Source organism: Gossypium raimondii, chromosome 2, assembly GCF_025698545.1.
Source record: "Gossypium raimondii isolate GPD5lz chromosome 2, ASM2569854v1, whole genome shotgun sequence".
Taxonomy (NCBI): domain Eukaryota; kingdom Viridiplantae; phylum Streptophyta; class Magnoliopsida; order Malvales; family Malvaceae; genus Gossypium; species Gossypium raimondii.
The window spans coordinates 45,490,344-45,509,583 of record NC_068566.1 but is presented as its reverse complement, the minus strand read 5'-3'; the positions used below and the strand labels follow the sequence as shown (position 1 = coordinate 45,509,583).

The following is a 19,240-nucleotide window of genomic DNA, read 5'->3' as shown; positions in this document are numbered from 1 at the left end:
TTAATGGTATTTTACCATATTTTTCTATGTCATTTACACATCATTTTGTTAATTTTTTTAATCTGGATCTTAAACTTCAAACCCTAAATTCTGGACCATAAACCTTAAACCTCAAACTATGGACCCCAAACCTTACACCCTAGACTCTCGATCTTGAACTCTAGGTCAAGGGTTTAGGTTTAGAGTTTAAGGTTTATGGTTTGGGTCCAAGGTCTAAAGTTTAGGAATCAAGGTCGAGGGTTCAATATCCAAGATTCAAAGTCTGGGGTCCAAGGATCAAGGTCTAAGATTTAGGGTTTAGGCTAAAAAATTATCAAAATGATGTGTTAATGACATTAAATAATTAAATAATTGACATACAAAAAAATTAACTGAATCTTGAACCTTAAATCTTAAACCTTGGACCTCAACCTTGGACCTTGGACCATCGACCTTAAACTCTATGTTTAGGATCTGGGGTCCAAGGTTTAGGGTTCAAAATCTAATATTTAGGGTTTAGGGTCTAATGTTCAGGGTTTAAAATTTGGGATCCAAGATTTAGGTTGAAAAAAATTGCCAAAATGATTGTCTAATAACATGAAAAAAATGTTGAAATAACATTAAATAATTGGTAAATGATACGAGATGATGTGGCGTCTCTATTTCATACTATTTTTTCCTCTAGAAAATAAATGATATTAGTGTTTTAAATATTTTTGAGTTTATATATAAATTTCTATTAATTCATAAAAGAATAAGATTTTGATAATTTCTCAATAGCTTTATCAGATTAGAGAGTAGAGATAATACTTACTTAAATCTTATAATTTCAATATATTAATTCAAAGTTGATAAAATTTTTAGTGATAAAATAAATCTTGTTCACTGAAAACTTCAATTACATCCAAGTTTTCCTTCACACGTCACTTTTCTTCCTATTATTTTCCCTGAAAAGACTTCACATTTTTATTTCACTCCCTCTTTGATTTTCTTCACACTCTCTTATTTTCATAATATTCCCCCTTTTTTATTTTCAAGTGATTTTGCTTTCGTGGGTAGTTGATAAATCTTAAAGCTTTAAACCCAGTAGTTTTGCATTAAAAGCTAGCATCTTTATATCTCTTCATTATTTTGTTCTTGCTTTCTTTCATTTTTCTTTGTACTTTTTTAAACAAAGAATCCCCATTTCCAGTAGATTAATGCACCAAAGCTTTGAACTTTACTTTTAGTTTCAGTTTTTTCATAAAACCCACATCTCTTGTTGATGAATTCTACTTGTTGGTGATAAAAGAAAATGATGGCATACATTTATTTGCTTCTTCTATTTCTTTCTTATGGTGTTTCTTTGGTCACTTCTCGTTCTTTTCCTAGTGATGAAGGTAATGTGCTTTTCCTTTTAGTCTTTACTTTTCTGGGTTTTTTTTTTCTTTTGCAGATCTTGTTTGGTTTCTTGTAAAATGTGAGTAGAAATAAGGATCTTAACTGTAAATTCTAGCTTCAATGGTGTTCAAAATTTTGTTGCTAAGTTGGGGGAACTTTGGTTCTTTGCAGTTATGGCTCTTACAACATTTAAGGAAGATATATATGAAGACCCACATCTGGTTCTGTCAAATTGGAATGTTTTAGATTCTGATCCTTGTGAATGGTTTGGGATTACTTGTAATAAAGAGAGACAACATGTTATAAAGATGTAAGCTTTGATCCAACATGTTCATAAACATTACTACACAATTGATGTATGTTTTTAGTGTAATCATGTTTCTTAATTTGTTGCAGAAACATATCATCTTCATCTTTGAAGGGATTTCTTGCACCAGAAATAGGCCAAATTACCTACTTACAAGAACTGTATGTTGGTTCTTATTCGAATTTGTTCAAAGCCATGTTCTTGATTCAACTTATATCGGTCTAGAATTGTCGTAGTTGATACATACTTACCTGTGTTTTTCTAGAACTTTACAAAAAAACAAGCTGTTAGGGATAATACCGAAAGAACTCGGCATGTTGAAGTTCCTCAAAGTCTTGGATCTAGGGATGAACCGGTTGACTGGTCCGATTCCTCCGGAGCTAGGGAATTTATCGAGTGTGGTGAAGATGTAATGTAAACTTTATCGGCCTTGATTTAAGGAAATGAACTTGTTTTTTTTCCTTATTAATGGCTTTTTCTTTTGTTATCACAGAAATCTTCAGTCAAATGGGTTAACAGGAAGCCTGCCTGCTGAGCTCGGCAACTTAAAGTATCTTGAGGAACTTCGACTCGATAGAAATAGACTTAAAGGAGCTGTTCCTGCTTATAGCAATTCAACATTTACAGCTAATACGCGTGGAATGTAAGTAGGAAACAGAGGATGCATGACCATTGTAATAGGATGGTTATAATCTATATGCGCCATTGGTTGTGTTAGTATTTCAAAGTTGATATCTAATAATTCTTTACACTACAGGTATGCGACACATTCAAACTTACCCGGACTTTGTAGCTCATCTCAGTTAAAAGTGGCGGATTTCTCCTATAATTTTTTGATTGGAAGAATTCCGAAGTGCTTGGAACACCTTCCGAGGTAAACTTTATTTTTGTATATCATTGATGTGTGTTGGCTTCTTTTTATACTACCGGTTCATGTTTTTCCCGTATTATTAATGCAGCGCAAGCTTTCAAGGGAACTGTCTTCAGGCCAACAATACTAAACAGCGTCCCAGCTCACAATGCGGTATATACATACACTGTAAGTAACCTTTTATCAATGCTAGCCGATGGTCTTATTACAATGAAATTGTTTTATAATGATGATGTAACGGTTGACGGTGAAAATATTTGTTCTTTTAGGTGCCGAGTCTTCTGAAAGTCACCAAGCACCCAGCCCTAAGCATCAGCGTGCCGAAGATGTTGCAAAGCGTATGAAAGCATCGAAACCCGCGTGGCTCTTGGCACTTGAAATCGTGACGGGAATTATGGTGGGATCTCTCTTTCTCGTCGCTCTCCTTACCGCTTTCCAGAGATGCAATAGCAAGTCCGCAATCATAATCCCTTGGAAAAAGTCCGGGAGTGGGAAGGATCATGTGGTGGTGTATATAGGTTAGTTTGCTGTATATGCTGTTGAGCCGTTGCCTATTTTTCCTTGGATTAACTTTTGTAGTTTATTCCTTGAAACAATATTGATTTAACATCACAATTTTTTCACAGATTCTGAGTTATTGAAAGACGTCACTAAATTTAGCAGGCAAGAGCTCGAAGTAGCTTGTGAAGACTTTAGCAACATTATCGGTTCTTCTCCTGACAGTTTGGTCTATAAAGGTACCATGAAGGGTGGGCCGGAAATTGCTGTGATATCCCTCTGCATTAAAGAAGAGCGCTGGACTGGTTATCTCGAGCTCTATTACCAAAGAGAGGTACTTGTTATCGTGTAACAATGTGACGAACTTGGAGTAATCGGATTCTAAATTTTCGGTTAAATTGCTATGCAGGTGGCAGAATTGGCAAGATTGAATCACGAGAACATAGGGAAATTATTAGGTTACTGTAGAGAGAGCACTCCATTTACGAGGATGCTTGTTTTCGAATACGCATCAAATGGAACACTTTATGAGCATTTGCATTGTAAGCATACTTCCTCTCTTGCTCGGTTCACATGCAATGGTTAGCATGTTTTTACCATTGTGATCAATTTCCATGCAGACGGTGAAGGATCTCAATTATATTGGACAAGGCGAATGAGAATTATTCTCGGCATTGCTCGAGGACTTAAATATCTTCATACAGAACTTGATCCACCATTCACTATATTAGAGTTAAACTCAAGTGCCGTGTATCTTACAGAGGATTTTTCTCCCAAGGTATCTAATAATTTGTTCATTACCTCGGATTCCGGGGATATCTTTCTGATCAAGAAATTATCTTATCATGCAGTTGGTTGATTTCGAAAGTTGGAAAAGTATTCTTTCCAGATCGGAAAAGAACTCCGGCTCCGTCGGCAACAATGGAGCCGTTTGTCTACTTCCTAATTCCGTTGAAAAACGCCATGTAGACATCCACGGAAACATCCATGCATTCGGTATACTTATGCTTGAAATAATCAGTGGGAGGCCTCCATTTTGCAAGGATAAAGGTTCCTTGATAGATTGGGTAAGCAAAACTTTTAATGTCGTCATCATGTTATCGATAAACTTGCATTCATGTGCTCTAATGCATTTTGCAGGCGAAGGACTATCTCGAGTTACCGGAAGTAATGTCTTACCTATTAGACCCGGAGTTAAAACATTTCAGATACGAAGACCTCAAAGCTATCTGCGAAGTTATATGCCTTTGTATTCAACCAGACTCTTCGAAACAACCATCGATGGACGAAATAAGCTCGGTTTTGGAGAGTAAGATTGACACATCGGTTTCGATCGAGTTCAAATCGTCTTCTTTGGCGTGGGCTGAACTTGCTCTCTCATCATGATTGATTTAAAAGCTGAACACACTGTACATCAAATACATACAGTTTTACAACCCCTTTTTTATCTTTGTAAATGCTTCTGCCATGCCAAACAAAGATAAACATTTGGCTTCACTTATATACCCATTGGATGTTGAGAAAAAAAAAATCTCTGAAATCATAAAACATTTGATTATGTTTGTAAATTATGTTGATGTTGTTCTTAGCATCATACACAAAGAAATTGTTGGTTTTATTGCTTCTAGTAATCTTGAGAAAATTACATAACCAGTTATATATATATATATATACAATCTATATCATGGATGTCGGTTTAGTGCGCACTGTTTCAGTACTAAAATGGAACATCGGCAGTTTTTTATCATACAGGGTAGAACATGGTGCGTCAGACACCAAAGAATATTAAGAAAATATTAAGCTCTGTTGTTGAATTCCTAAATCTCTAAAATTTCAGCCCCTAGCTTGATTTCAAACAACTCTTTCAACCTTTGATAGGTATGTTAGTACGGATTATATCGAGGTTTAATGCATTAGATTTTCTTTCATCTTTAGAGTTTATTGATTAGTATTTTATATAATTGATAAATATTTTGTATTTTAAAAATATATATATTAGATATACTCTTTAAATTTTTTTAATAAAGTCGAAATGATACGGCGAAATAAACGGGTACCGATACGTATCAATTTCAGTAGAAAAATGTGTGTATCCACCGGTGCTGTACTGACTACTTTGATATATATATATATATATATATTTACTGATATAAACCCATTATCGAGTTTGGTCTTTAGTGTAAGGAGTCAATTGAACATCAATCCAATTGTGTAACGATGGAAATGTCTTTATTCTACAAAGTAAATTATAAATGTGTATTTGTTATTTCATATCTTTTATTAGAAAAATGGGGTGCCACTAGCCAATTGAGCACTAACTCAATTGAATAATCATAAAATATCATTACTTTACAAAGTAAATTATATTAATTTAATGATGTTTTGTCATTTCATATTTTTAATTAAAAATAAAAATATAAATACACATAATAGAATGGTTAAAATATGCCACATAAGTCCCTATATTCTTCACAAATTTAGAATTTAATCCATATACTTTTAACTCTAAGAATTTAGTCCCTCACTTTCAAATTTCAAAATCCAAGCCCAAATGTTAACAGAGTTAATAATTATACTTATATTTTGAAATTTGAAAAGTAAATGGACTTAATTCCTAAATTTGTAAATTTGATCGAAGTATTTCTATTTATGGGTTAGAGAGGATTATGGGTAGTTCTAAATATTATCTTAAAAAAATGATCCCAACTATAACAAGATTGTTAAAAAAATGAGCGAAAATAATGAGTTATTCACTTAAAAAAACATATATAAAGATAATTACACAAAATTAAAATAAAAGAAAAATGATTGATCCCCCGCTCATAGTTTTTTCTTAACCTTTCAACAACCCCATGAATCCAAGCCGATGATGCCGACTCCATCTTTGACACCATAACACATAATATGATCAGTTCCTAAATTTCCAATAATATTTATGATTATAGGAAAATTTAAAAAGAAAAATATTTAATGCCCCCCATTTTTTGGCAATATAAGCATTATTTTAGAAGGCTCTTTCTTTGACGATATCAAAGCTCATTTCACTGGGATCGGTGGCTTGCAATTCAACTTGAACACCATCCAGTTCTCTTCTGAACCTATCTTTGGAACTTGCGTACAACATTTTGCTCCTCACCCTCGATGTGTCTGGTGACCTGTAATGCAACATGAATTTTATGAAGAAGTGCCATTTACGTATAACAAAATATTTCATGCAATTGTTTGGGGGCGGGGGGGGGGGGTGATACCATGCGATGAAGAAAATCTTGCTCTTTTGGCAATTCTCATCGGTGGTGAAATCGAAATCGTAGACAGCGTAACGACACTCATCGGAAGGCAAACTGGAACATAATTTCTCATAGCTGTCTTTGGGTGCACCTACTTTCTCCACTACAATCTGTTGGAGGTTTTCCTCTATTTTGAAAACGATGAACCTGTAGTTTCGCTTCGCTTTTAGCTCCAAGAACTTGGTTTTACATTCATCGTTTACTGCCATGCCCGATGCTGAGTTTGCCTGCATCCATATCCATCAATGACACAATTTTATAAAAAGAAAACATAATCATATGATGTTGTAATGAGGATTAAAAGAAACATTACCATTTTGCCACCAATGAGAGAGAGGAAAAGGAGAGGGGGAGGAGGGGGCTTTGAGAGAGGTGTGAAGTAGTGAAAGGGGAGAGGAGGGAGCAAGGAAGTGATGGTGTGTAGTTAAATAGGAAATGGGATCCTTGATTTTAGGGGTTATTTGAGGTTTAAAATTTTTGTTTTTATGGAAGATGAGAGATTTTAGAGTTGAAATTTTTTTAGTGGTTTTCTAGTAGCTTTTCTATGTTTAGGAGTATCATAATGTTAACTCATGAGATACATCCTAAGTTATAGTATATTAGTTGGGTGTTGGTCCGACTCAAAAATAATTTGGGTTCACATCATAGTTATACTATAATGAAAAGATTAATGGTAAGATATATGTTTGTGTATTCCGAATTAAAAAAATTTAAAAATAAATAAAATTTTTAAAATATTATATTTAAAAATACTTTAGGATAAATTTGGACAAATTGTTGTCCATCTAACCTAGACACATGGTTGTCTAGGTTCTCAATCACCATAACTTTTTAGATAATTATAAAAAGGGTAAACTACACCCATGGTCACTTTTGTTTACCTTAGGTTACATTTCAGTCACTTATGTTTGAAATGTTACGTTTTAGTCACTTACGTTATTGTGTTGTAACATTTTAGTCACTGAGCCGTTAATTGTCGTTAATGGTGTAATGGTAAGCTGACGTGGCACGTTAAATTATCATTTCAAACAAAAATGTTAGGTTAAATTATACAATTGGTCCCCATAATTTTTCGTTTTGAGCAATTTAATTCTTTTATGTTCTTTTAACTTTCTTTCTTTATTTTCCATTCTCTTCTGCTTCTCGCTCTGTTTTCCTACCTTCTTTATTTCTTTTAACATACCAGGAAGTCGAATTGGTAGTGAAGAAAGAAGCATGGTATGGGTTTATGGGTTTATGGGTTTTGGTTATAGGCAAATGATGATAGTCGACTTCCTACTTCTTTTTTTCGACTTCCTAATATGTTAAAAGAAATAAGAAAGATATGAAAATAGAGGGAGAAACAAAAGATAATGGAAAAAAAAGAAAGTTTAAAGAACATAAAAGAAAAAAAATTAAATTACTTAAAACGAAAAAAATATGGGGATCAATTGTATAATTTAACCTAAAATTTTGTTTGAAATGATGATTTAACGTGTCATGTCAGCTTACCGTTACACCATTAACGACGATTAACGGCTCAGTGACTAAAATGTTACAACATGATAACGTAAATGACTAAAACGTAACATTTCAAACATAAGTGACTAAAACGTAACCCAAGGTAAACAAAAGTGACCATGGATGTAGTTTACCCTTATAAAAATATAGAAAAATAATTTAAACTTATTAATGCTTATAAGGACTTATTAAAAAATATTTAAATTATAAAAATTTATAGAAAAATGTATTCGGTTCTTTTTCAAGCTTTGAAAAAGTGTCTTCATCATCTTCTCACAACCCCCACCAACCTCTAACCTTTGCTTTGCCATTTCGTTGATTATTGCACCTTCCATTTTCATCATTTTGTTCCCCATCAGCTCATTGATTTTGTCCCCAGTCTCCACACCCTTCACAAAATGGTTTAAGTCCCATCCCTAGCTCTTCATACAAAGCCCCCATCCACCTGCCCTTGTCATCTCAACATTGATCATTTGGTCACCGTGTTGTGTGGCTATCCCGGGACTGGTATCACATGCCAAGCTGCCTGATGCAATGCAATGGTGCAGTGAAGTTGGAATGAAGGGAGGGTGTAGCAGAGGCTTTATGCGAAGCATGGCAGGGATGCTGGAGGGCAATGGTGAGCTGGGTGCTGGGCAATCTCGCTGGGTGACTAGGAGGCGATCTAGGAGGTGACCTGATTTCTGTGTCTCCAAATTTGCCAAACCGTAACTACCTTTGTCTTCATGATATCCGCTGGTTCATCCTGTTGCCATAACCCACCCCCGGATAGGAGGAATAGTAGTATTATGAATTCGGAGACCAAGGTTCGAACCAAACCAGATAGCGCGAACAAACGTGCATGTGCGAAATAAATGATCTATGGTCTCTGGATCAGCATGACACATTGGGCATATACTATGAACGTTAGGTAGATAGCGTTCACTGGTCTACTAAACTGGGAGGTTTTGATTGATGATTTTCCAAAGAAAAAAGAGTATGGAAGCTTGATTTTCCAGAAAACACGCCAATTAATCAGAGATACCTGGCTTGTCTGAGGTTGGTGAAGGAAGTTGCGCTTCCTTAACACTGAATTAATTTCCCATTATAACTATATTTCTAGACAAAACGATCCCCGGATTTCAGGACTGAGAATGACTTGGAAGGCATTTCAGTTGCCCAAGAATCATGTAATTGTTCTTGGATGGTAGTATTATGCCATGATAACTGACCCTGCTGTCTTATGCAAGTAATCGGCAAACTTGGCAATACTTGCTCCGCATACTGTTGCAATACCAAACCATGCTTGAATCTTGACACTCTATTTCCATCCCAGATTTGAATATCTATTCTTTGACTACATATATCCTTCCTCGCAGTACACACTTGCATGTCCAGGAATTAGTGGTTTTGTTCGTTACCTTCATATAATTTTGCTTCGTGCAGTGTTTCGCAAGAAGGGTTCGCTGCATGAACCCCTGTGGATTGGAAAGTATGTGCCATGCTTGCATAGCTACTAGTGCATCATTCATGTACTTGGACTGGCGTATCCCGAGACCATCGAGATGCATAGGCCTGCATAATTGCTCCCATCGACAGAGTGCAGTCCACGTTTATGATAATCATGTCCCCACCAAAAGGATCGAGCAATTCTATCAAGAGAGTTAAGTATCGTTTTTGGTGCTTGAACACAAAACATAGAGTATAGGGGAATGGATGCAAGGGTTGACTTAATTAAGATTAACCGTGTCGGATCTTTTTTGTGTCTACCCTAAAATGGATAAATTTTTTGTATTTATATGATGCTGTCACTGTTCATAGATATAACATGTTAGGTAGGTCTCCATGCATGCATGATAACATGTACCTTACTTTAGGGTTAGCACGTGAATACTTGAAGTGGGTTCGCATACATAGGGTTCACACCATGTGTAGGCGAACTCATATTACGTATTATGCGTCATCATTTGGGGCTCGCTCATACTACACATGTGCGAGCGTTATGCATGTACAAACCCATACAGAATACAGGTCAGGACCCAACAGACTAGCGGGTCAATAGATTGATAATTGTTAGTATCATAACAAACCGGTACTAATAAATCTAAAAGTTTAATTATAACAAAAAAAATCGATAAAATATTCAGTTCAACACCGATCCAATTTTTAAGAACATTTTTAAAGTTGAATCTCCTCGGTTGTGGCTACAACATTGCAATCCAAGCAAGTCACTACACAAAAATGTTTCAAACGTGACACAATAAAACAGCCATTGCATTCAAACAAAGCCAAAGCAATTATTGACAAATTGAGTTTCAAGCAACCACATACAAGGGAGCATAAAGGCAAAATCATGGAAAGTTGTTGGAGTGATTTATAAGAAGATGAAGTCATTCAATGACAGCAAAAATAGTTGGGGATATGTAGTTTGCTTTACACACAAGGCTTCTTAAGCATTAAAAAAAGAAAAAAAAAACCCTAAGAATCTATCTTACAACTTCCAACATTAATCAATTTCGTCCTTTGATAATGAATAGCAACCCTTTTTTCAGTCATTCAAAAGGGGAGATGAGATGAGCTGAGATGAGAGAGTAAAATGCAAGTTTCCAAAATAAAAAGAAGTGAAGGATTTGCTTTTTGCCTTTGCCATCAAATGTTTACAGCCATTGTTTCACTAACCTGATACCTTTATTTGCTGCGATTTTTAAAATCGAATTGATAGTCAAATCAATTAATTTATTAATTTTTAGTTCGACCGATTTAATCATTGATTTAATTTTAATTAAATATAAATAAATTAAAAAACATAAAATTTTAAATAAATAAATCATGTTTAACCGTCGGTTCAATTAATTAAAAAAATAACATATAAATGTTCAACATATCAAAACATGGTAATATATGTTTCCTTTCCTTAGAAAAAATGAAAAAGAAAATAGTACATATAAATATAGTATGATGTGTCTGATTGAGTCTTAACTCGATTGGTAAGGGTATTATTGTCAATGTAGGAGGACGTAGATTCGAGTGTGTTGAAGTGCATTATCCTCCTATTTATGGGTTGGGGAGGGGTTATGGGTAGTTCTAGGCATTGTGACAAAAAGAGCAGATATGATCAGAACCTATAATAAGATTGTTCAATATATATATATAGAATGATGTGCAAGTCTAATGCTTGGGAACATTAGGACTAATTCACCTTTTATTATTATTATATATAATATATTCAGATCATTTCTGACTTTTTTGACACAATACCTAGAATTACTTAGAGTCTCTCTCCAACCTATAAATAGGAGAATAATGCGCTTTAGCACACTCAAACTCACGTCCTCTTGCATTAGTAACAATACCCATACCAATCGAGTTGAGACTCAATCGGAAAGCATTTTAATATATATATATGTATATATATACACTATAGCATTTTAAAGTTACAATTAAAGAAAGCATTTTAATATGGCATAGTTAAAAAATTGCTATTTGACATGTTAATTATTTACGTATTTTTATTGACTAAAGTTTAAAATGAATATTATTTCAATCTAATTTCCTTATAAAAACATATCAATATCGAATACCCATTCATATAACAAGGATCATATATGTTAATAATTTTTTTGTAATTGATTTAGTCATAGATTACGGAAAAATATAGAAATATGTACACACATAATTCAGTTTTAACTCTTTTTTTCTTAATATTAAGTCCTTATATATATAGTTTTAATATACATCCAATAAATTTTACACATTCATTCATGCAAACTCATTATTTTAATTATTAAAATTCAATTTCATATATAATATATAAAATTATTTCTTTCTTTAATAGATAAATGATAAATATACTAAAAATATTATTTAAATCATACAGATTAATTTTTAATATAAATACCTTTTTGATTCAAGTTTATTTTAAATATTAATTTTTGGTCTTATATTATATTGATATAATTTAAATTATCATAATTATAAAAATTAAATATTTATATTATTTTTACCTTTTAATAATAATATTTACAACTGATTTGTAATAATTTCATATAATATATTTTAATTAATACACACAATTAATTCGTGCATAGTAGGAAAAAAGAACTAGTTCAATCCTAAAAAAATTACAGTATTAATTACTAAATTATGCATAAATTTTTATTTGACCACTTAAATTTAGTTTTAATAATTTCATATAATATATTTTAATTTAATTTTTATATTTTTAAATTTAGACCTATAATTTTTAAAATTTAATATTTAAAGTATAATTATTAAATTTATTTTCTTACATTTAAGAGGAGCGTGAAACAAATCCCAATTTCAAAAAGCGAAAAGAAAATTTTAATTTTTTTCTCTCTAACTTTCCGTCCATCCAATCAAAAGACAGCACGAATTAAATTCAGTAAATGGAATTGATTTTACTCGAAAACAACGAAACAAATCCCAATTTCAAAAAAAATTAAATTTCCCACGAAAATGGAACGTCCGTTCCTAACGGAAACCATTAATTCCTCTATAAATACGAAGCTCCCATTTCACCTGCAAATAAGTTCACTCTCCTCAGTCCTGTATTCTTAAAAATCTGTAGTCCTTCTTTGATTTTTCCCCCTCTTCAATTTTCCGTCGCTTTCCCGAGAAAATGAGAGAAATCGTCCACGTTCAAGGTGGTCAATGCGGCAACCAAATAGGAGCCAAGTTTTGGGAGGTTGTTTGCGCCGAACATGGCATCGACTCAACGGGTCGGTACCAAGGTGATTCGGAGCTTCAACTAGAGCGGATCAACGTTTACTATAACGAAGCAAGTTGCGGTCGTTTTGTTCCTCGCGCCGTTTTAATGGATCTAGAACCTGGTACTATGGATAGCGTTAGATCCGGGCCGTACGGACAAATTTTCCGACCCGATAACTTCGTTTTCGGGCAATCCGGAGCCGGTAACAATTGGGCTAAGGGGCATTACACCGAAGGAGCCGAGCTTATTGATTCCGTTCTTGACGTCGTCAGAAAAGAATCCGAGAACTGTGATTGCTTACAAGGTATGCCATTCCTTTTACAGAGTTAGCTCTGTGATTGCTTACAAGGCATACCATTCCTTTTAAAGAGTTAGCTCTTGTTTATATTTGAATTGGACCTCGGTTTGGTTACAGGGTTTCAAGTATGCCATTCCTTGGGAGGAGGAACGGGTTCTGGAATGGGAACATTGTTGATATCCAAGATCAGGGAAGAGTATCCGGATCGAACCATGCTTACATTTTCGGTGTTCCCATCTCCTAAGGTTTCTGATACTGTGGTTGAGCCGTACAACGCAACACTCTCTGTTCATCAACTGGTGGAAAATGCAGATGAATGTATGGTTCTTGATAATGAAGCTCTCTATGATATCTGTTTCCGTACCCTCAAGCTAACTACTCCTAGTTGTAAGTATTCTTTTTCTTTTTGATTTTCTAGAAAATGAAGTTTTAATATAAGATCCATAATCTTCTTGTTTATGTTCCACTATATGAACCCAATTTTTGGTATATTGATGGTAGTGTAGAATGATCTACATGAGTATTATATTCTTTTTGACTGCCTATGCATGTAGAGTTGCACACATACAATTGGGATTCACATTGGGTTTCACTTTCTAGAGCATTTTGCTTAAGATAGAGATTAAATTAAGAATGAAGTGTGGGGTGAAGTAGTAAGTGAGGGTGAAGCCTGGAATTGTTTGAAGAGAGTTGAGATAAAACTATAAAATTTTGGAGGGGTTAAAATTATATATTTTGTGGTAAAAGAACTTAGATTGTGAATTGCTACTTTTAAAAATTTCTGAAGTGTAAATTTTCTATTTATTAAAGATTAAAATACTTTAATTAATAGCTTTACTTCTTGGAGGGGCTTAAAATGAAAGTTTCATTTAATTAGGGTTACTAGTGGTGGTAAATTATATTGTACTCTAAAAAAATAATTCAGGTTTGAATGTTAGAAACAATATTATTGGGAAGAATTACTACGAACCCCGAAAATTAATAAATTATAAAACATACATGAAATGTAGATATAGAAAATAAGATTAAAAATTTGGTTTTGGCATTTCCCAGTTTTTGGTTATACGGTTTAAGAGGTATGGTACTTCTAAGGAGAATACAATAATGGGGTTGGCACATGGGTCACTAATTAATAACTATTATGATTATTTTATGATAAGGTTCTCATTGATGCTAGTATTTTGGTGAGTTGCTAGGCTATTGTTTTCATTGATGCTAGAATTATGCATTTTCATGAATACAGTGGTCAATTCACATGGGGTCTCACTGGGGTTCATTGAAAGAGAAACCCATGTGAATTTGTTTTTATTTCATCAAAAGAAAAAGAAAATCACATGGGGTCTAACTTTCAGTATTTATTGTTCAGTTGGAGATCTTAACCATCTAATTTCTGCCACCATGAGTGGTGTTACATGCTGCCTCCGTTTCCCGGGTCAGCTAAACTCGGACCTCCGCAAGCTTGCCGTAAACCTCGTCCCGTTCCCCCGACTACATTTCTTCATGGTCGGGTTCTCGCCTCTCACGTCTCGTGGTTCCCAGCAATACAGAGCACTAACAGTCCCAGAACTAACACAACAAATGTGGGATGCCAAGAACATGATGTGCGCTGCTGATCCTCGACACGGTCGATACCTCACGGCATCAGCCGTATTCCGTGGCAAGATGAGCACGAAAGAAGTCGACGAACAAATGATCAACGTCCAAAACAAGAACTCATCCTACTTTGTCGAATGGATTCCAAACAACGTGAAATCCACCGTTTGTGACATTCCTCCGAGCGGATTGAAAATGGCATCGACATTTATAGGGAACTCGACTTCGATCCAAGAAATGTTCCGAAGGGTGAGCGAGCAATTCACCGCTATGTTCCGAAGAAAAGCTTTCTTGCATTGGTACACTGGAGAAGGAATGGATGAAATGGAGTTCACTGAAGCTGAAAGCAACATGAATGATTTGGTTTCGGAGTATCAACAATACCAGGATGCTACTGCTGAAGACGAAGAGTATGAAGAATACGAGGAGTACGAGGAAGAAGCTTAAAGCTGGTTCCTTGTTATTTTCTTTTTCTTTTTCTTTTTTATAATGGTAGGATATATTTGGTTGGTTTTGTTATGCTTTTGGGCATGTGAAGCCTGTTGGTGCAATGTCGGCATTGCCGGGTGCTTGGATGAGGATCACTTTAGTGTTAATTTTCTGTTGTTCTACTAGACTACTTATATTGCTGCTCTGTTTTCTTATGAATAATCTCAGCAGCCAGTTTGTTTCTCACTAATACTGCTCATAAAACGTTTTAAGCTGTGAGCCCATATACAGCGTTTCTTTATTTCGAATCGGACTGACTGATGGGTTGGAAGAAATAGATCGGGAATTGTCCGGGTATTAATTAGAATTGTTTATGAGTCTAGTCGGGTGAAGTAAAAATTTAAATTTATTTTCTAAGCCTAGATCAGTTTAACTGAAAATAAATTTAAAATTTTATATAAGTTCAGTTTGAATAAAAATATTAAAATTAAATTATTTTTCTACATTAATTTTTAAAAATAAAATATTTCGAGGAGGTATAATAATAATACCATAGAATCAATTCGAGAATAAATATATGGGTAATTTATAAATTTATTATTTAAAATAAAAATTAAACATGTAAATTTTTTACAGAAAAATGTCTAAATATATATCCTTTAAAACTTAGTAAAAATTTTTATCCTATATTAAAATTAAAACCAAAAAACAATCCACGTGTCTGTTTTTTTGTCTGAATGTCCTCTGCTATGAAAACAACAAAAGAAAAGGGTAGACAGCTGTACAGGTGTCAATTAAGACACATTATTTTCAAAGTATGGTACGATGTTACAGATAAAAGGAATAGCTCAACATAAAATAAATTATAATAAAATATTTATATATTTTTAACTTTTTTGGAGAATATATTTCTTTTAAATAAATAAAGTCATTTTACTTCAACCAATCATCATCAACTTCATTTTAAAAGGCTAATTATAAAGGGTAAATTTTACCCAAAGTCACTAAACTATTAGTAAATTAACGTTTTGGTTACTTAACTTCAAAAATTACAATATGGTCATTAAACTATTCAAAAATTTTTATTTAAGTCACTAGGTTATTAAAATCATTGTTGTATGGCCTTCTATATCCCACCACCTGCATCAATCGAAAGCTCTCTCTTCTCTTCTATAGTTCGGTTTTTTTCATAAAACAACTTTGAACTAAAATACAAACAACTTTCTTCTCCGATCTTCGACACTGAATTTCAGATTGACTTGGATCTAAAGTATGTTCTTCTATTCGTCGATGGGTCCACAGTACCGGTCATCGAATTGTTGCTTGGAACTCGCTAGATGGACTTTAAAAATTTTCAAATAGTTTAGTGATCGTTTTGTAACTTTTTGAAGTTAAGTGATGAGATTGTAAGCATACTAATAGCTTAGGGACCTTAGTTTTAGTTTACCCAATTTATGAATAACTTATTTAATCTTTCAGAAATAGTTTTATGTCGGTGATTCAGTAATCAACCACATGGAGATGATTTTAATAAATTAATACTGTAGGATCCGCTAATGTCAGTCCCACACTAATTTCACTGCTCCTCCATTGAAAAGAAGCCACGTAATAAACTCAGTAGTTGCGATATTTTACGCATAAGCACTGAAACAATCCCGATTTCAAAGAAATCAATTTCCCACTAAAACGTAACGTCCGTTACGAACCGAACGGAAATCGTTACTCCTCTATAAAAATGAAAATCCATTTTTTTGGGTCATAGAAAATATCTGTCTCTTCACTCTTCAGTCCAGTATTCTAAGGTGCATTTTTTTCCCCTTCAACTTTCCGTCACTTTCCCGAGAAAATGAGAGAAATCGTTCACGTTCAAGGTGGTCAATGCGGCAACCAAATTGGATCCAAGTTTTGGGAAGTTATCTGCACCGAACATGGAATCGACTCAACGGGTCGATACAACGGCGACTCGGAGCTTCAGCTGGAGCGTATCAACGTTTACTATAACGAAACAAGTTCCGGCCGCTTTGTTCCCCGCGCCATCTTAATGGATCTGGAACCCGGTACTATGGACGGCGTAAGATCCGGCCCGTTTGGACAAATTTTCCGACCCGATAACTTCGTTTTCGGGCAATCCGGTGCTGGAAATAATTGGGCCAAGGGTCATTACACCGAAGGAGCCGAGCTTATTGATTCCGTTCTAGACGTCGTCAGAAAAGAAGCCGAGAATTGTGATTGCTTACAAGGTAATTTTCGTTAATTTAAAGGTTCAGTCTGGTTTATCTTTGAATTGAGCCTCTGTTTGGTTACAGGGTTTCAGGTATGCCATTCTTTGGGGGGAGGAACTGGATCTGGAATGGGAACTTTGTTGATATCCAAGATCAGGGAAGAGTATCCGGATCGAACGATGCTTACGTTTTCGGTGTTCCCATCTCCTAAGGTTTCTGATACTGTGGTTGAGCCGTACAATGCAACACTCTCGGTTCATCAGCTGGTGGAAAATGCGGATGAATGTATGGTTCTTGATAATGAAGCTCTCTATGATATCTGTTTCCGTACCCTCAAGCTCACTACACCCAGTTGTAAGTACTTTCTTTCTTGTTTATCACTGTTTGTTTAGTATATCTGGATGTTTGCTTCTGAAAATTTTGTTTTGGTTGATAATTATGTGTTGTTTTGATAAATCCAACGTCGTCTATCTATGATTCTGTCATATCTGCAATAGTTTTTTATGTTAAAACTAGGAACTAACGACTTTACAGACATGGGGCCGTTTTTCTGTGTATTAGTGATGAAGTAGAATGAGCCACATGAGTTTAGATTCTTTTGACTGCCTCTGCGATATTTGGTGTTCAGTTGGAGACCTCAACCATTTGATTTCTGCCACCATGAGTGGGGTTACGTGCTGCCTTCGCTTCCCTGGTCAGCTGAACTCGGACCTCCGCAAGCTTGCTGTAAACCTTGTTCCATTTCCCCGGCTGCATTTCTTCATGGTCGGATTCGCACCTCTCACGTCTCGTGGTTCCCAGCAGTACAAAGCCTTAACTGTCCCAGAACTAACACAGCAAATGTGGGATGCCAAGAACATGATGTGCGCTGCTGATCCTCGACATGGTCGATACCTCACAGCATCAGCTGTGTTTCGTGGCAAGATGAGTACGAAAGAAGTTGATGAACAGATTATCAATGTGCAAAACAAGAACTCATCATACTTTGTCGAATGGATTCCGAACAATGTGAAATCCACAGTTTGTGACATTCCTCCGAGTGGATTGAAAATGGCATCCACATTTATAGGGAACTCTACTTCAATCCAGGAGATGTTCCGGAGGGTGAGCGAGCAATTCACTGCCATGTTCCGAAGAAAAGCTTTCTTGCATTGGTACACTGGAGAAGGGATGGATGAAATGGAGTTCACAGAAGCTGAGAGCAACATGAATGATTTGGTTTCAGAGTACCAACAATACCAGGACGCCACTGCAGAAGACGAGGAGTATGAGGAATATGAGGAATACGAGGAAGAGGCTTAAAGGATGCTCCTTGTTCTTTTTATCATGTAGGACATTCGGTTGTGCAATCTCTGCTTTGCTGATTTCCAGCATCTGAATCGCTTATTGCTGCTATCTTTGCGATTTACAGACTAGTATTGCTGCTTTGTTTTTTATCAATAATTTTCAGCAGTCAGGTTCGTTTCTCTCACAAATTTAGCTTACAAATGTGGGAGCAAATGTTAGGCTGCGAATCTATTTATTAAAGTATGCCTCTTGTACTTTTTATCATGTGGGATATTTGGTTGTGTGTATGTGAACTCTGTTGATGCAATCTTAGTATTGCCTGTTGTGTTTGTATCACTTTTTATCTCTGTTGTGTTTCTTTTTATCTTGTACTCTGTCGTGTGTATTTGGTACTTTTAGCACAAACAACCCCCCCCCCCCCCCACTTATGCCTCCTGTTCGACTATGAGATCCACCATCCTTAGCATGCAGGTAAAAAGCCGACAAGAATAGTTTTCAAAGGATAAACTACACTTAAGGTTACTGAATTAGGTTGGATGCTATCAATGTTGCGATCCCGCCACCTATGACATAACCGTCAAGGGTAGAAAGAGAAACACTTATGCCTCCTGTTCGACTATGAGATCCACCATCCTTAGCATGCAGGTAAGAACCCGACAAGCATGGTATTTCAAAGGATAAACTACACTTAAGGTTACTGAATCAGGTCGGATGCTATAAATGTTGTCATCCCGCCACCTATGGCATGACCGACAAGAGTAGGAAGAGAAACACTTTTGCCACCTGTTCAACTATGAGATCCACCATCTTCAGCATGCAGGTAATAATCAAGGTTACTTGATTATTATTAAATTTACATTTTATTCACTCAACTTTAAAAT

General features: G+C 35.1%; 4 protein-coding genes across 6 annotated transcripts; 3 read left to right on the top strand and 1 right to left on the bottom strand.

The window, feature by feature from the left end:
• Window positions 1-980: 980 nt before the first annotated feature.
• On the top strand, window positions 981-4,662 carry LOC105789134 (probable LRR receptor-like serine/threonine-protein kinase At1g63430). 2 transcript variants are annotated; one of them, XM_012616381.2, is made up of 13 exons: window positions 981-1,358; window positions 1,531-1,669; window positions 1,756-1,827; window positions 1,932-2,075; window positions 2,160-2,309; window positions 2,424-2,540; window positions 2,626-2,690; window positions 2,807-3,055; window positions 3,164-3,369; window positions 3,445-3,577; window positions 3,656-3,813; window positions 3,887-4,102; window positions 4,176-4,662. In XM_012616381.2, the coding sequence occupies exons 1-13, from the start codon at window positions 1,274-1,276 to the stop codon at window positions 4,419-4,421; spliced, it is 1,980 nt and encodes a 659-aa protein (XP_012471835.1). In that variant the 5' UTR covers window positions 981-1,273; the 3' UTR covers window positions 4,422-4,662. The 2 variants fall into 2 exon arrangements, with proteins under 2 accessions (XP_012471835.1, XP_012471834.1); XM_012616380.2 differs by having other exon boundaries at window positions 983-1,358; window positions 2,626-2,705.
• Window positions 4,663-5,781: 1,119 nt separating this feature from the next.
• On the bottom strand, window positions 5,782-6,742 carry LOC105789133 (actin-depolymerizing factor). Of its 2 annotated transcripts, XM_012616379.2 has the most exons (3): window positions 6,636-6,742; window positions 6,284-6,549; window positions 5,782-6,190 (listed from the first exon to the last, which is right to left on the bottom strand). In XM_012616379.2, the coding sequence occupies exons 1-3, from the start codon at window positions 6,636-6,638 to the stop codon at window positions 6,040-6,042; spliced, it is 420 nt and encodes a 139-aa protein (XP_012471833.1). In that variant the 5' UTR covers window positions 6,639-6,742; the 3' UTR covers window positions 5,782-6,039. The 2 variants fall into 2 exon arrangements, with proteins under 2 accessions (XP_012471833.1, XP_052483596.1); XM_052627636.1 differs by lacking the exon at window positions 6,636-6,742 and having other exon boundaries at window positions 6,284-6,555.
• Window positions 6,743-12,338: 5,596 nt separating this feature from the next.
• Window positions 12,339-15,151, top strand: LOC105789131 (tubulin beta-9 chain). Its single transcript, XM_012616377.2, has 3 exons — window positions 12,339-12,834; window positions 12,946-13,215; window positions 14,195-15,151. The coding sequence occupies exons 1-3, from the start codon at window positions 12,441-12,443 to the stop codon at window positions 14,866-14,868; spliced, it is 1,338 nt and encodes a 445-aa protein (XP_012471831.1). The 5' UTR covers window positions 12,339-12,440; the 3' UTR covers window positions 14,869-15,151.
• Window positions 15,152-16,604: 1,453 nt separating this feature from the next.
• LOC105789132 (tubulin beta-9 chain) lies at window positions 16,605-18,695 on the top strand. Its single transcript, XM_012616378.2, has 3 exons — window positions 16,605-17,090; window positions 17,157-17,426; window positions 17,701-18,695. The coding sequence occupies exons 1-3, from the start codon at window positions 16,697-16,699 to the stop codon at window positions 18,372-18,374; spliced, it is 1,338 nt and encodes a 445-aa protein (XP_012471832.1). The 5' UTR covers window positions 16,605-16,696; the 3' UTR covers window positions 18,375-18,695.
• Window positions 18,696-19,240: the final 545 nt, after the last annotated feature.

Excerpts from the sequence above, each read along its gene's own strand:
- LOC105789134 (XM_012616380.2), top strand. The coding sequence starts at position 1,274 with ATGATGGCATACATTTATTTGCTTCTTCTATTTCTTTCTTATGGTGTT. Across the intron at positions 1,359-1,530 it reads TTCTTTTCCTAGTGATGAAG|TTATGGCTCTTACAACATTT; the intron begins GTAATGTGCTTT and ends GGTTCTTTGCAG. Across the intron at positions 3,814-3,886 it reads CAGAGGATTTTTCTCCCAAG|TTGGTTGATTTCGAAAGTTG; the intron begins GTATCTAATAAT and ends CTTATCATGCAG.
- LOC105789133 (XM_052627636.1), bottom strand. The coding sequence starts at position 6,555 with ATGCAGGCAAACTCAGCATCGGGCATGGCAGTAAACGATGAATGTAAA. Across the intron at positions 6,191-6,283 it reads AAGATTTTCTTCATCGCATG|GTCACCAGACACATCGAGGG; the intron begins GTATCACCCCCC and ends GTTGCATTACAG.
- LOC105789131 (XM_012616377.2), top strand. The coding sequence starts at position 12,441 with ATGAGAGAAATCGTCCACGTTCAAGGTGGTCAATGCGGCAACCAAATA. Across the intron at positions 12,835-12,945 it reads GAACTGTGATTGCTTACAAG|GGTTTCAAGTATGCCATTCC; the intron begins GTATGCCATTCC and ends GTTTGGTTACAG. Across the intron at positions 13,216-14,194 it reads CAAGCTAACTACTCCTAGTT|TTGGAGATCTTAACCATCTA; the intron begins GTAAGTATTCTT and ends TTTATTGTTCAG.
- LOC105789132 (XM_012616378.2), top strand. The coding sequence starts at position 16,697 with ATGAGAGAAATCGTTCACGTTCAAGGTGGTCAATGCGGCAACCAAATT. Across the intron at positions 17,091-17,156 it reads GAATTGTGATTGCTTACAAG|GGTTTCAGGTATGCCATTCT; the intron begins GTAATTTTCGTT and ends GTTTGGTTACAG. Across the intron at positions 17,427-17,700 it reads CAAGCTCACTACACCCAGTT|TTGGAGACCTCAACCATTTG; the intron begins GTAAGTACTTTC and ends TTTGGTGTTCAG.